This window comes from Fistularia commersonii, chromosome 6 (assembly GCF_037954325.1).
Source record: "Fistularia commersonii isolate RoL2024-O1a breed Wild chromosome 6, RoL_Fcom_v1.0, whole genome shotgun sequence".
In the NCBI taxonomy this organism is placed as follows: Eukaryota; Metazoa; Chordata; class Actinopteri; order Syngnathiformes; family Fistulariidae; genus Fistularia; species Fistularia commersonii.
Window position 1 is genome coordinate 20042701 of NC_141289.1, and position 14009 is coordinate 20056709.

A 14009-nucleotide genomic window follows, 5' to 3' on the forward strand; every position below is an offset into this window, starting at 1 on the left:
GTCACTTGCAGGGAGCGGCGTCTGGACGCCAAGTCGTGCCAAGACGAGGGTCCAAAGTACGGAGTTCAACAAGCCGCCCTCCAACTCACCTCCAACCCCGAGCAAACACATGACAGCAGATCACACATTAACCTCCCAGACTTCCTAAGCGCTGACAATAAGCCGTCTTTGTGTCTCGGCTGAATAGATGCAGATCAACCGGGACGTTTCTCCTGAGGTTCCACGTTCTCCTGCACCTTCAACCGCATCCGCAGGGAGACGTTCATTTTTTTTTTTTTTTTTTTTCCAACTCTTTTAATTGTGAAAATCACAGCGATAATTAATGCTAGCGAGATGGTCGTTGATTCAAAAAAAAATAAAAAAAATTAAGATTATATCTGAGCTTTTCTTACAACTGGGCTGAAAAAATTGAAAATACTTTGATTTTTGTGAAAAATGTGTTTTTCCATTTGAATTCCATCCGGAGTGTAAATCGTCCTCTTCTAATGTAGGTCGTCCCTCACTTTCTGCCTCACTTTCACGCTACATGTTGTTTTTTTATCTTCAAATCCTCAATTTTGCAGCATTCTTTGCACCTGCTTTCTGAAGAGTCCTGGAAAATCACTGGCCAGTTGTTCATTTCACTGTAACACCACTGTTGTACCTCAATGGCAGGCAGAGCCATCAGTGGACACGGGTGTGTGTGTGTGTGTGTGTGTGTGTGTGTGTGTGTGTGTGTGTGTGTGCGTGTGTGTGAGCGAGGGAGCGAGCAAGCGTGTGTGAGTGTGAATGAATGTGAGTGAGTGAGTGAGTGAGTGAAGTGAGTGTGTGTGTGTGTGTGTGTGTGTGAGCAAGTGTGTGTATGTGCGTGTGAATGAATGCATGTGAGTGTGGGAGTGAGTGAGTGTGTGTGTGTGTCTGTGTGTGAGCAAGCAAGAGTGTACGTAAGTGTGTGTGACTGAATGAATGTATGTGAGAGTGAGTGAGTGTGTGTGTGAATGAGTGAGTGAGCGAGCATGTCAGTGAGTGTGTGTGTGTGTATGAGTGAGTGAGTGAGCAAGTGAGTGTGTGTGAGTGTGAATGAGTATGAGTGTGTCTTTTAGTGTGTGTGAGTGAGTGAGTGAGTGAGTAAGTGTGTGTGTGTGTGTGCGCGCGAGTGTGTGTGTATGTATAAGAGTGTGTGTGTGAGTGAGTGAGTGAGTGAGTGTGTGTGTGAGAGAGAGTGACTGAGCGACTGTGTGCGTGTGAAATGTGTGTGTGTGTGTGTGTGTGTGTGTGTGTGTGTGTGTGTGTGTGTGTGTGTGTGTGTGTGAGTGAGTGAGTGAGTGAGTGAGTGAGTGAGTGAGTGAGTGAGTGAGTGAGTGAGCGACTGTGTGCGTGTGAAATGTGTGTGTGTGTGTTTGTGTGTGTGCGTGTCTATATGAGTGTGAGTAAGTGACTGCGAGTGTGTGCGTGTGTATGAAAATGACTGTGAGTGTGTATGAGAGAGTGTATGTGTGTATGTATGCGAGTGTGTGTGTGTGTGTGTCCCCTCCCTCCCTTGCCCTCCCACGCCACAGGGCCGCATTGAGCGTGGGCTGCGGGGACACCCCTGGTCCCGCGGAGGCCCCGGAGCCTCCGAGTCTGATTCTCCGCGCTGCGCCGCGGCTCTTTGAAGCCTCCGGCCAAGACAAACTGCCCCCGCGCCTATTTATGCCCCAGGCTCGGCGCGCTCCCGGGGCAGGAGGACGTGCGCGGCGGCGGCGGGTTCAGCTCGTCTCCACCGGCCCTTTTTTCCTTTTTTTTTCTCCGTCCGGATCCAGGTGGAGGAGAAGAAGAAGAAGAAGAAGAAGAAGAAGAGGAGGAGGAGGAGAAAGAGGAGGAGGAGGAGGAGGAGGAGGGTTCGGAGACCCGGGGCCGCCCGCCCGCCCCGCGGGGCAGAGACGCGCCGGTCCCCGGTGAGGGATGCTGCTCCCGACCCTGGTGACGTGCCTCGCCGGGTGCGCCCTGCTCCTGTCGCCGGGCGGCGAGGGCTGCGGGCCGGGTCGAGGTTACGGCAAGAGACGCTCCCCGCGGAAGTTGGCTCCGCTCGCCTACAAGCAGTTCAGCCCCAACGTGGCGGAAAAGACGCTGGGGGCGTCCGGGAGGTACGAGGGCAAGATCAGCCGCAGCTCGGAGCGCTTCAAGGAGCTGACGCCCAACTACAACCCCGACATCATCTTCAAGGATGAGGAGAACACAGGTGCGGATCGCATGATGACGCAGGTAAACCTCCATCTCCACCTCCTGCACTTTGCTCGGGCTTGACACGCGTGGATTTTTGTCTTCCCTTAACAGGACGCTTCAAATCAATAACAGCCGCCATTGTTATGGGAATAAACTATTTCTAACAACCGGGGGATTTCAGTGGGACCCCCGTTTTATTTTATTCTCATATTTCTTTTTTTTTTAAATTTTATTTATTTCCCGTTCCCCGCAGTTTGAATCGGCTCCTTCAGGGCTTCACCCCCACGCGTAAAAAAAAATAAAACATAAAAAAAAAAAAAAGAGGGCAACCCCGTCCGCGGCGCGGCAAAGCGGCCGCTCTTAATTAAAACACTGCGCCTTCTGTTTGGCACCGTGTTTTTTCGGGGTGGTGGAAAAAAAAAAACGGTCTAAAACGGCTGTTTACCGTTTTTAGCCCGACTGGCCAGAGTTACCAGCCGCCTGTCGGACTGTCAGGAGGCTTTTACGACGCCGCCACTGATGTGGCTCCGCGTGGAATTTATTTGACTCCCAATTTCCCCGCGAATAAAGTATTTATATCTGGCTCCTGCGACCGCGGGCTTCCTCCCCGGAGCGCCGGCGCGTACGGACGCACACCCACGGAGGAGGGGGGGGGGGATGGAGCGCTTCGCTGCAAAAAGTATTCTGCACTTTATATATATACATATATACACATATATATAAGCGGATAAAGTACTTTCCCGCGCCCACTCACCCCCAAAAAGTTCAGAAATTCATGTCGAAAAATTTCATTCAATTGGTTCATTTTTTTCCGATTTCAACTTTTATTTAAATTTCTATTCCCATTTATTTATTCTTATTTTTCTATACAAGCCCCCACCCCTTCTGCCCACTATCCCGTGATTTTTTTAAACATTTTTTTAATTTTATTTTCTTATATTGGTTTCTGGGGATAAAGTTTGCTGAGCAGTTAGAAAATGAAAACAAATATTTAGTGAAAAACAGACGGAGCTGAATGGCAATTGTTTCACTAAATAAAAACAATTAATAATAGATATTTTCCTCATCCTTATGGTTTGGTGTTGATATAAACTATTGTTTTCTGGATGACACTTGCAGATTTTCTTCCAGCTTGTTTTTTCGAGTGCGCTGCTAAAAGTTTCATCGTGAATTATTTTGAAATCGTCACATTCAAAGGGGACGAACTGTGTTTATCCATCGTCTCAAAAACTTCATGTTTTACGTTTGTTTTTAATATGATTAATACAAGTTTATTTTTTAAGGTCGATTTTTACCAGATTTTAAGGAATTTATACACAGCTTGAGATTTTGATCTGGTTTGAAAAGTTACTTCTCGTCAATGCTTTTATTTTGCCAGTTTATTGAGGGGAACAGATACATTTTCATTCATCGCTCTTTGCTTTAATATCTACATCTTGCATATTTTTTTTATAGAAATCGACAATTTCCAAAATCGACCTATATATGGTTGGTTCGCGAAGGTTTCCACCAGGTTCTCCGATTTCCTCCCATTGTCCAAAAACAACTCTCATTGGCTCATTGACGTGCATTCAGGGGAGGCAGGAGAGGCCGTGCCTCACTTGCCAATCTTGAGAGGAAAAAAATTGGTTATATTGCTCAGCGATTTGGAGGTATTTTTCATTAAACTTCACCAGTTTGGGATTATTTTTGATTCAAAAAGCTGGATTTTCACTTTTACTCTTCAAATACAGAGAAGAGACATGTGGCGAGGCAGTGGACTGTTGAGCCTCAATGTAGATTGCGCAATGACGGCTGACTGCTAACATGCTCTGCACTAAGACCAGATTGCTGTCTCTGTATGTCATTATTAAAATATTTCAACACTTTCGCTAGATGAACTACATTTCTCATTTGTCAACAACTGTATGTGTGTTACAAGTTTCTTGTGCTGAACGATCATAAAACGTCTGCCAAGAACCACAAAGTGAGGCACGCAGTTCTCCTGCCTCACGGTAGGGGGCGCTTGTTAACCCAGGAATTCTCCTTGCGAATCCTCAGCAGCAGAATACGGAGCTTCACCAGCCGTGAACCTCGCGAGACGCCCTAAATTACCAGCGAATGAGAGAGCGAACGCTTATATGTCCACAAGTGAGCGCTAAAAATCTGGCTAACAAAATCCCAATACCACTCCTACTAATAATACTACAATTCCAGAAGGGTTCATGATCAAACTTGGACCAATGACCGCGATGTTGGCAAAACAAGGACAAACTAAGAGTCCGCCGGGGTTACGCCACACTTCTTGCAGTGTGAAGGTGTGCAGAGGCGCGTGCCGCCCGGCTGTTTGCGCAGCGCGGCCGGCCGCAGAGGACGCATGTGTACTTTGAAAGGGAAAACCAGCGTCTGATTTATGAAGTCCGGCCCGTCGCCGTGACCGCAGAGAGCAAACACGGCGAGGGGGGAAAAAAAAAGGCGTCTGTGGCCGCGAGCTATTCTTATCACACGACGTGGAAAATCCAGGATTTAATCCGGTGACGGCGGGAGGCGGCGCGAGAGGCCCGCGCTCACCGGAAGCTATTACCGGATCCTTTTCCCCTCGGCGGAAATAAAAACTCCCTCTTTCATTGACCGCGAAGGTTAACGTGAACCGTCTGACAGCCAAAACAGTCTGAGGAGATGGAAGAAGGCGGGATTATTTAAGTGACACCAAGACAAGTGCTTCTCAAAGTAAACATTAGGCTACTTCCTCGCTCCAGCTGATGACCTTTGACCTCTGGGTGAAACTTCCGGTTCTCCCTCAGGCCCTGCAGCCAATCAGAGTTCAGGAACAGGTTACAAGCGTCAACCAATCTGTGGCGACGGACAAGAACTTTTGGAAAACGGATGACAGAACGACGTCTGTGGAGGTTCTCAGTCATACAGGTCATGATGAATTCTTGTCCAGATCTTCTTGTTGAGGCAACTGGACTCATCCAAGAGGCCTCCTCATCTAATGACCTGTGGGGAGTCTCCCGGTGTTATTATTATTCGTAAACTGAGGGGTAAAGAAACTAAAGTACAGAGATTTGGGCAAGAATGGCAAAATGATGTAGAGCAAACCTAGAGACGGACCAGAAAATGCAAATTTCACTTTGGTGTTTCGGTTCCCTGTCGGTCTGATGTGAGTGGAAGCCAAAGAGATCTTGATTCAAGTACTCGGGGTTAACGGTCCAGAGCGTAGGACAGTGTGGAAAAGAGGTGAAGAAACGGGTCCAAGCAGGTTGGAACGGGTGGAGAAAAGTGTCAGTGGTACAAAAAGATAGAAGAACATCACCCAGAAGGAAAGGAAAGGTGGAGGAGACGGTGGTGAGATGATCTACAAACACTAACAACGACCCAAAGACAGGAGGCAGAGTTTTTGCGAGAAAGATTGTCAGGTCATGGACAGATGAGATATGGTGAATATATTGATAGACGGATGCTGGAATTGGAGTTCGAGAGGAAAACCAAAGAGAAGATCTATGGACATAGTGAGAAAGGAGGATCCAGAGAATAGGGTGAGATGGAGAAGGTTGATTTATGGTGGAGACCCCTGAAGGGAAAAGCCCAAAGGAAAAGAAGAATTTGTCACAGAGGTGCAGGACATGTATGACCGAGACAAAGTGATGACTGAGATGGTTTGGACACAAACACTCCTCTGTTTGTGAAGAAATGAAGGTAGTTGGTGTGAAAGAGGAGGATCCAGAGAATAGGGCTGGATGGAGAAGGTGGATTCACTGTAGAGACCCTCGAAGGGAAAAGCCCAAAGCAAAAGAAGAAGGAAATCAAGGTTCTTATCCTGTTAAAATGCCTGAAGCAAAAAAAAAAAAATCCATCAATTGACCAATGATGACATTGTTTTCTAAGAACAGCACAATAATTGTTTGTGCTTTCATTTAAATTCCATGCAAGTTTTTTTAAATTAGTGTCTAAATGATGAAGAGCAAAGACGCGGGCGCGATGACAAGCATGTCCTTGCCTTTTACCCCGTGGCAGCGCTGCAAGGACAAGCTGAACTCCCTGGCCATCTCCGTGATGAACCTGTGGCCCGGCGTCCGGCTGAGGGTCACTGAAGGCTGGGACGAGGACGGCCACCACTCGGAGGAGTCTCTGCACTACGAGGGTCGCGCCGTGGACATCACCACCTCCGACCGCGACCGCAACAAGTACGCCATGCTGGCGCGGCTGGCGGTGGAGGCGGGCTTCGACTGGGTTTACTACGAGTCCAAGGCCCACATCCACTGCAGCGTCAAGTCAGGTGAGATGCCGGGGGAGACGTTTCCTCAGGGGATCCCGTCGCGTTCGACGCCACGTCTTGGAAATTTGCTTCCTGACGCGACGTCTCGGTCGGCTCTTCAAATAACATCCGATAATATTCGCCGTCGGACCTGCTTACTAATAACAGCTGCTCATTCTACGGACGCTACGTCTTACTTTTGATGTATAAACAAACATTTTTGCAGGAATTGATTGAAAGTACCGTCATTTGCGGACTATTTCTACTTTCTTTAAACAACGATGCGGCTAATTTATAGATTGTTTTGGGGCTTACGAGCTTCACGCCGCCAAAACATTTAGCCCTGTTCAATCCGACACGAAGAAGACGAGTTTAACAGTTTTACCGCGCAGGGAGAAGACCAAGAAAGCCATCGGCTGGAGGAGGACAAAGCAGGGATAGAAAATGGATGGACTTTTCCTTGTCTTATTTATTAGATTAGATTAGATTCCACTTTATTGTCATTACACATGTCAGGATGCAGAGTAACAACATGCAGTTAGCATCGAATCAGAAGTGCTTATGTGCAGAATGTACAGTTTTTACTGATAGACGCAGTATTTGCAGATAAGATGCAATTTTTTTTTTTGCAACTCGTCCAAGTATGGTGGATAATTATTCTGTGCAGAATGTGTACAAATAGTGATTTGTATGAATATACAGACGGAAGTATAAATATTCAGATGTTTGATACAGTAACTCTACAGAGGGGATGTTATATGAACAATTATACAGAATATATAATATCAAATTATTCATCTTTTCATCAGCCGTGTTACAGGCACTGTTCGGAAAAAGCATTCCCGGCACGTGGATGTTACCGGTATGCATTTAATTAAAGGTAAAATAAATGTTTGTGTGTAAATATCTCACATTACACCTGCGGCTTCTAGACAAGTGCAGCCAATATTTGAACACATACATTTATTTAGTTACTTTTAGTCGGTGCGGCTTATATTCAGGTGCGCTCTATTGTCCAGAAATGACGGTATTTTCCAAATTTGAGGTAATTTCCTCTCCTTTTGTTGTCACAGTTGCCTTTTTTTTTTTTTTTGTGCTGATTTTTAAATCTTAAAAACACAAGTTAAAACATTTTTCAACACTTTTCCCGAGGCGCGATTACGCATCTGGGAGCGGCTTGTTTTAAGAAGTTGCCTGGTCTGATCAAAGATCCATTTTGAGAAAACACCTGGAGACGCAGCAGTCGTTCTTCCTCTTCTTTCCTCTTCCTCTTCCAAGCTCCACTAACTCATCCTTTCTTCCGCCGCTCTTCTTCTGGCTTGACTCGCACCGACGTTCACAACCTCCCGCGGGAGGATTTCGACCCCCGGCCGCCTTCCTCCGCCCGCTGCGGAAAACAATGCATACTTTCTCAAGGCTGCAGAAAATTGTCGGCGTCGTAATATAGAAATTAAATCAGGACTAAATGTGTGCAGGTAAAGTAGTTCAAGAAAAAGACATTTTAAGGACAAAAGATTTCTGTAAAAAAAAAAAAACGTTGTGCTTGCAAATGCGTGAAAATTTTGATGTAAAAGTCCAAATGTACTAAAATGATTGAGGAGTGAAAAAGCCTGAAAAATGCAATAAATCATTAAAAAAACAAACAATAACGAATTTAATCCGTTATCTCAAGAAGAAAAGACAAATTATTGTCATTGGTACAATGCAACCGATTTTATTGTAAAGTTTTTTTGTTTAATTGTAATATATTTTCTTTTGTTTTCTGAATATGAGTTTATCTGACCGTTCTTATTATTGTTTACATTTTTTTCACAAAAAACATGATTGTTACCATAAAACGGTGCATTTTTCAGACCAACTTTGCTTCACATGAACATAACTAATAACTTATAAAGTTTAATCTTCACTAACCCGATACCTTTGCTTTATTTCTAAAAACATAGTGATTTTTTTTAATATAATTACACTTTTATTTACATGTCATTTCTCCTAGATTTTTTCTTTTGTATTAAACCTCAAACCCACGAGTTTCCCCCTCTTGTATTTGGTAAAAACCCTAATGTTACACCAAAGTTACCATCAGATCTAATAATTAGACACTTTATTCTAACATTGAGATGTTAATAAGGAAGGAAATTGTTGTACCAGAGTTTCAAGTAAAACATAATCATAATAGATAATAGTAGGAAGGAGGGAGAATAAGAAATACAAATAAAACTATAAAGTGTCAAAGTCAAGGCTATAAAGTGTTTTAAGGTCTTAAATAATCTAACATTATTCAGTTCCCTCTGGACCCAGTTGGGTTGTTTTCCTCCGCCGGTCCAAAATAGAGGCGGGGTTTATTGGCGGCGAGGCGGGAAAAGGCCCGGGGTGTGAAAAGCGTCGTTGCCGTGGCGCCTGCAGGCGGCGGCGAGAGTCGCGGCTCTTTGTGAAAATGCACCAGAAGTCAACGCCTCGGTGGTAACTGAGATTTCCTTCTTCTGTCTGTCTTTTTTATTTTCCTACTTCCTTCCTCTCCTCCTCTCCTTCCCTCCCAGATCGGGTTGCGAGGGCGCAGTCCTTGACCTGATCGGAGGGGCAGCCAATCAACCTGGTATTTTTTTTTTTTTCCACCTTTTTTTTTTTTTTCTTTTTTTGATTTCTCTATTTTTTTTTCCCTATTTTTTTTTTTTTTTTTTAATTTTTACATTTTTTTTCCCCTTTAAAAATCCCCCTTTAAATCAAGACCGGGAAGAGAAATCCTTCTTTGGAGGAAAAAACCCAACCAGCTTTTTAAAGAGGAAGCGACCACTAGGGGGCAGCACTGTAGAACAAACCGTTTCAGCTTTTTCTTCTTTTTCTTCTTCTTCTTCTTCGCTCGAGGGAGACGACAAAAAATTCGGTGTCACCCAGGAAGAAGGTCGGGAAGGTAATATCTCCTGTTCCACAATCCTAATGGGTTCCTAACGTCAGCTTTAGTATTTTCAGGATAAAGCATTAATGTTGCAAGAAAAAAAAAACAAAAAACAATGTAGCCGAGAAAACCAAGATACAATTTTACAAGAAAAAAATGCATAAAAATATGCAATAATGTCGTAATATCATGTAATAATAATGTAAAATATTTAAAATAAAATGTAATATAATATTGCATGTATAAAAATTGTATGCCCGGTACATAAAATTTCAAACTTAAAAACTTATGAGGAATGATAACGAGAAAAAGTGCATGGCATCATGTAAATAAAGTTAAATCCTAGTTTACAGGATATGAAATATACATATAGAAATATAACGCTATGATACTGTACACAGTATCAGCATAGGATTTATTATATCAATACAATCCAAAATGAATACATTTTATACGATTATAAGCGGGAAGGTGACCAGCTACTAAACTTTCACTTTTATAACATCGGAAATAGTCTATTTATTTTTAATCTTTTTACAAAATAGATATTTCTGCATGTCTCAGTCTGTCGTATGAGTGATTGTTCAGGAATAAAAGAAAGGGAGAGTCATAGGGAAGTTATTCATTCATTCAAGAATTCCTTTTTTTTTTTTCATGATTTGATAATCAGAACATTGTGATTATTCATCACTTTTCTCTCTTTATTTAATTTTTTGAAATTTTTTGAACATTTTCACCGACACCTCAGGAGTAAAGCACAATTTCTCAGGTCCAAATCTTCCCGTTCAAATTCCTTCAAACTTCACATTTTCATCATTTAAAATCAACCATAGTGTAATTTCCTCTTGTGATATAAAACTTTTTTCTCTTTAAATACCTCAAAAATATGCATGCAAGCATTTATGTCGACACATTCTAGATGATTATAAATATTGTGTTTGGAGCCTCCGTTCCCTCCTCACCGACAGGATGTTGTTTCGATGTAAACAAACATGGCCGCCGCTCCTCTCGCTTCACGGTTTATCTTATCCAACGGCCTTGACCTCTGACCCTTTCCCTCGGAGGAATAGCTCAGGGTCACTTTCAAGTTCTTGCATGTACATGGACGCTTGGAGAGACGCATGCACACACACACACACACACACACACACACACACACACACGTGTGCATGTTATTTACCAACAGGGAGTTGGAAAGTCGTGTTTTGTGATTTGAAGCTTCTCGTACGGAAGCCTCAAATATTGATCAATAAGTTTAATGAAGTTTAACCATTTGTTTGTTATTCTACTGCGGTTTAAAAATAATCTTGTATGAATAAAAACATTATACATCAAAATATCCACATAAAAGTGTCCTCATACCCCCCGGGGTTATAATCAGTATATTAAATCAAATTGGCTTTTTTTTAGCACAGTAAAATAAAAAGATTCTTTTAAATCATAATTGTGCGACAAAGATTTATATCCCAACAAATGCATTTTGTCTTACGTGAAAAGTTAAAAATATATTTTGAGTTTTCAACTCTCGTGGCAAAAAATGTCCAGAGTGATGGAGTAGCTTTGCAAGTAACATCGTAATAAAATTCAGCTTAAATTAAGTGAAATACAAAGAAGTCAAAAGCAGAAAAGTGGATTCTCAAGTGTGAAGGATCTGGAATTAATTTGTAATATTGTGCGGAGAATTACATTTAGAAATGTGAGCTCGAAATGATAATCTTTGGATCTTCCATCCAGATGTTTTATCCGCATTAACCTTCGCGTGTGTTTTCTTTCAGACCACTCTGTGGCCGCCAAGTCCGGAGGCTGTTTCCCCGGCGACGCCTCCGTCACCGTGGAAAGCGGCCGTCAGAAGTTCATCCGCGACGTGCGGCCCGGCGAGCGCGTCCTCGCCTCCGCGGGCGGCGAGCTGGCGTACAGCGAAGTCCTGGGCTTCCTGGACCGCGACCCCGAGACCCGGAAGCGGTTCTACGACCTGCAGACGGCGTCCGGCGCCCGAATCTCGCTCACCGCCGCCCATCTGGTCTTTGTGACGGAGGGGAACTGCTCCGAGGGGGCGCCTCCGGCCCCCGGCGCCATGAGGACGGCGTACGCCGCCGACGCCCGGCCGGGCCAGTGCGTGATGGTGGCGCGGGACGGCGGCGGCGAGGGCCGACTCTCTCGCATCACCCGGGTGACGCTGAGGGAAGGGAGGGGGGTTTTCGCGCCGCTGACGGAGCAGGGGACGCTGGTGGTGGACGGCGTGGTGGCGTCCTGTTACGCGGTGGTGGACAGCCACTCGCTGGCCCACTGGGCCTTTTGGCCGCTGAGGATGACGCGCGGCTGGACCGGCGCCGCCGGTCGCCACGGAGACGGCGTTCGCCGCTACTCACGGGTTTTACACTGGCTGGGAAGGAAACTGCTGGACTCGCGGCGACTCCACCCGCTGGGCGTGGACTCGGCCGACGGCAGACGGCGCGGCGGAGGTTAGCGGGAGGTCGGGAGGTCGGAGAGGCCCTTTTCTCAACAAAACACTGTCTTTGTTTGATTTCTCTTTCATAAAAATGATTTCTGCCTTTTTTAAATATTTAAATTAAAACCAATTGGCTTTCCGAGCGGCGGCCATTTTCCATCTACCTTAATCATCCCCGTTTCGGCCGTTTGTTTTCTTACAGCTCGTTGATTTCCGGTCCTTTTTTTATTTATTTTTTGTTTGTAGCAAATAATTAATATTTATAGGTTGTTTTTTTTTTTTTTTTTTGCTTTTATTTTAGGTAATTCCTCCTTAATTATTGGGTTATTTAAGTGATTAGCGAGTTAGAAAATAAATAAATAAAAATATTAAGTTAAAAATATAATTGCGACAAAGAAATCCAGATGTCTGCAGGCAGCAGTCGTGTGTCTTCGATCCAGGAGGTCTTCAACCTCCTCGCTGCTAGCGAGCTCTGGGATCCCATGGAGAGGAGAAGGAGGGAAGAAGAGCCGCAGGGAAATCCTTTAAAAGTGTATTTATTCCTGAGATTCAGGGAATAAAACTCACTGAAGCCTTATTTGGTTTGGGCTGTTTCAGGAAACATATCCTTTTGACTATTATTATTTATGCACATCATTTGAATAGGAAAAAAAAAGGGAAATTCTGCAGGTTTTTCCAAACTAATACTCACAGGACGGATTAGGTTTGGTCTCTATGGAAAAATAATCTGCTGTTCTGATAGACACCAAATAAGAATAAGAATAAGAATAAGAACAACTTTATTTATCTCAAAGGAAATTGTTGTGCCAGAGTTTCAAGTAAAACATAACAATAATAAATAATACCAGGAAATTGTAAAAACAGTTAAAAAAAAAAGGGGGGGGGGAGAATAAGAAATACAAATAAAACTATAAAGTCTCAAAGTCAAGGCTATAAAGTGTTTTAAGGTCTTAAGTGCAAAGATTTGAAGATAACAAATGATCTTTTCATGCCTTTTCTTTTCTGTCCAGAGAGACCAGGCAGAAAAAAGCAAACACAGTTCCGATTAAATCTGACAAATATTTCCGTTTATTCAATTATTTTTTTCCCGTCGCGACGTCAGGTTCAACGAAATCTGCTCGAGATGGAAAACGAAACGAGCTTTAATGTTCTACCTCCAAACTGAAGCCCCGTTTGCAGCGTTAATCCCTTTAATCACCCGCAAGTGACCCTTAAATCACCCTTAAATTCACGCGGTTTTTGTCAATATGACAATTTTGTCATGAAATGCATCTGCTTGTTTGTGCTTTTAACATTTTATTTTTTTGGTAAAACTTGTAACGTTTTCCTGCTTAATAGAAAAAAATTAAGGCAATTGTGAGTGTATTTAAGTGTTGTTTGTTTACAGAAATCCAATATGAGGTTATTGTGGGTGCAGAGATGTTAAAAGATTTATTTTTTAAATTAAATTATATGGAAACACTGGCGGGTGTGGGTTTTTTTTTTGTTTTGTTTTTTTGTTTGTTTTCACCCAAATTAGTTTATTTACTGAGCATGAAAACCAAAACATATCATGATCTAAATTAAGATCATTACAATGGGGATTTGGAAAAATTGAAAAACATGTTGAAAGTAAATCAGAGTAAACCTCAGGAAAAAATACTGACGTTGATTTTTGTACTTTTACAAATGCTTTTTAATTATTTTTTTAACATTTATTTTTGTAATTATACATTTAATTTAAGTCTTGATAATGTTTGTCCTAATACTGATTATAAGTTGAGCAACTGTGTGTGTGCGTGTGTGTGTGATATACAGGACTGTCTCAGAAAATTAGAATATTGTGATAAAGTTCTTTATCTTCTGTAATGCAATTACAAAAACAAAAATGTCATACATTCTGGATTCATTACAAATCAACTGAAATATTGCAAGCCTTTTATTGTTTTAATATTGCTGATTATGACTTACAGCTTAAGAAAACTCAAAAATCCTATCTCAAAATATTACAATTTCATGAAAAAGTTTTTTTTTAAATTGCATTACAGAAGATAAAGAGCTTTATCACAAGATTCTAATTTTCTGAGACAGTCTTGTATATTTGTATAAGAAAAAAAATGTTTAATATAATTTTAGAATAAGTTTTAATATAAAAATGCCTGTAAGGTGAATGGGTGTCAACACATATATTAAATGCATAAACATACAGATATATGCAATTATAAACATATTTAATTTTGATAAACTTCAGAATCTTTAGTTTCAAC

General features: G+C 42.6%; 1 protein-coding gene across 1 annotated transcript; it reads left to right on the forward strand.

Moving 5' to 3' along the window:
• Positions 1-1875: 1875 nt before the first annotated feature.
• Positions 1876-13726, forward strand: LOC147233605 (indian hedgehog B protein-like). The gene is made up of 3 exons (XM_086148595.1): positions 1876-2223; positions 6181-6442; positions 11090-13726. The coding sequence occupies exons 1-3, from the start codon at positions 1924-1926 to the stop codon at positions 11779-11781; spliced, it is 1254 nt and encodes a 417-aa protein (XP_086004721.1). The 5' UTR covers positions 1876-1923; the 3' UTR covers positions 11782-13726.
• Positions 13727-14009: the final 283 nt, after the last annotated feature.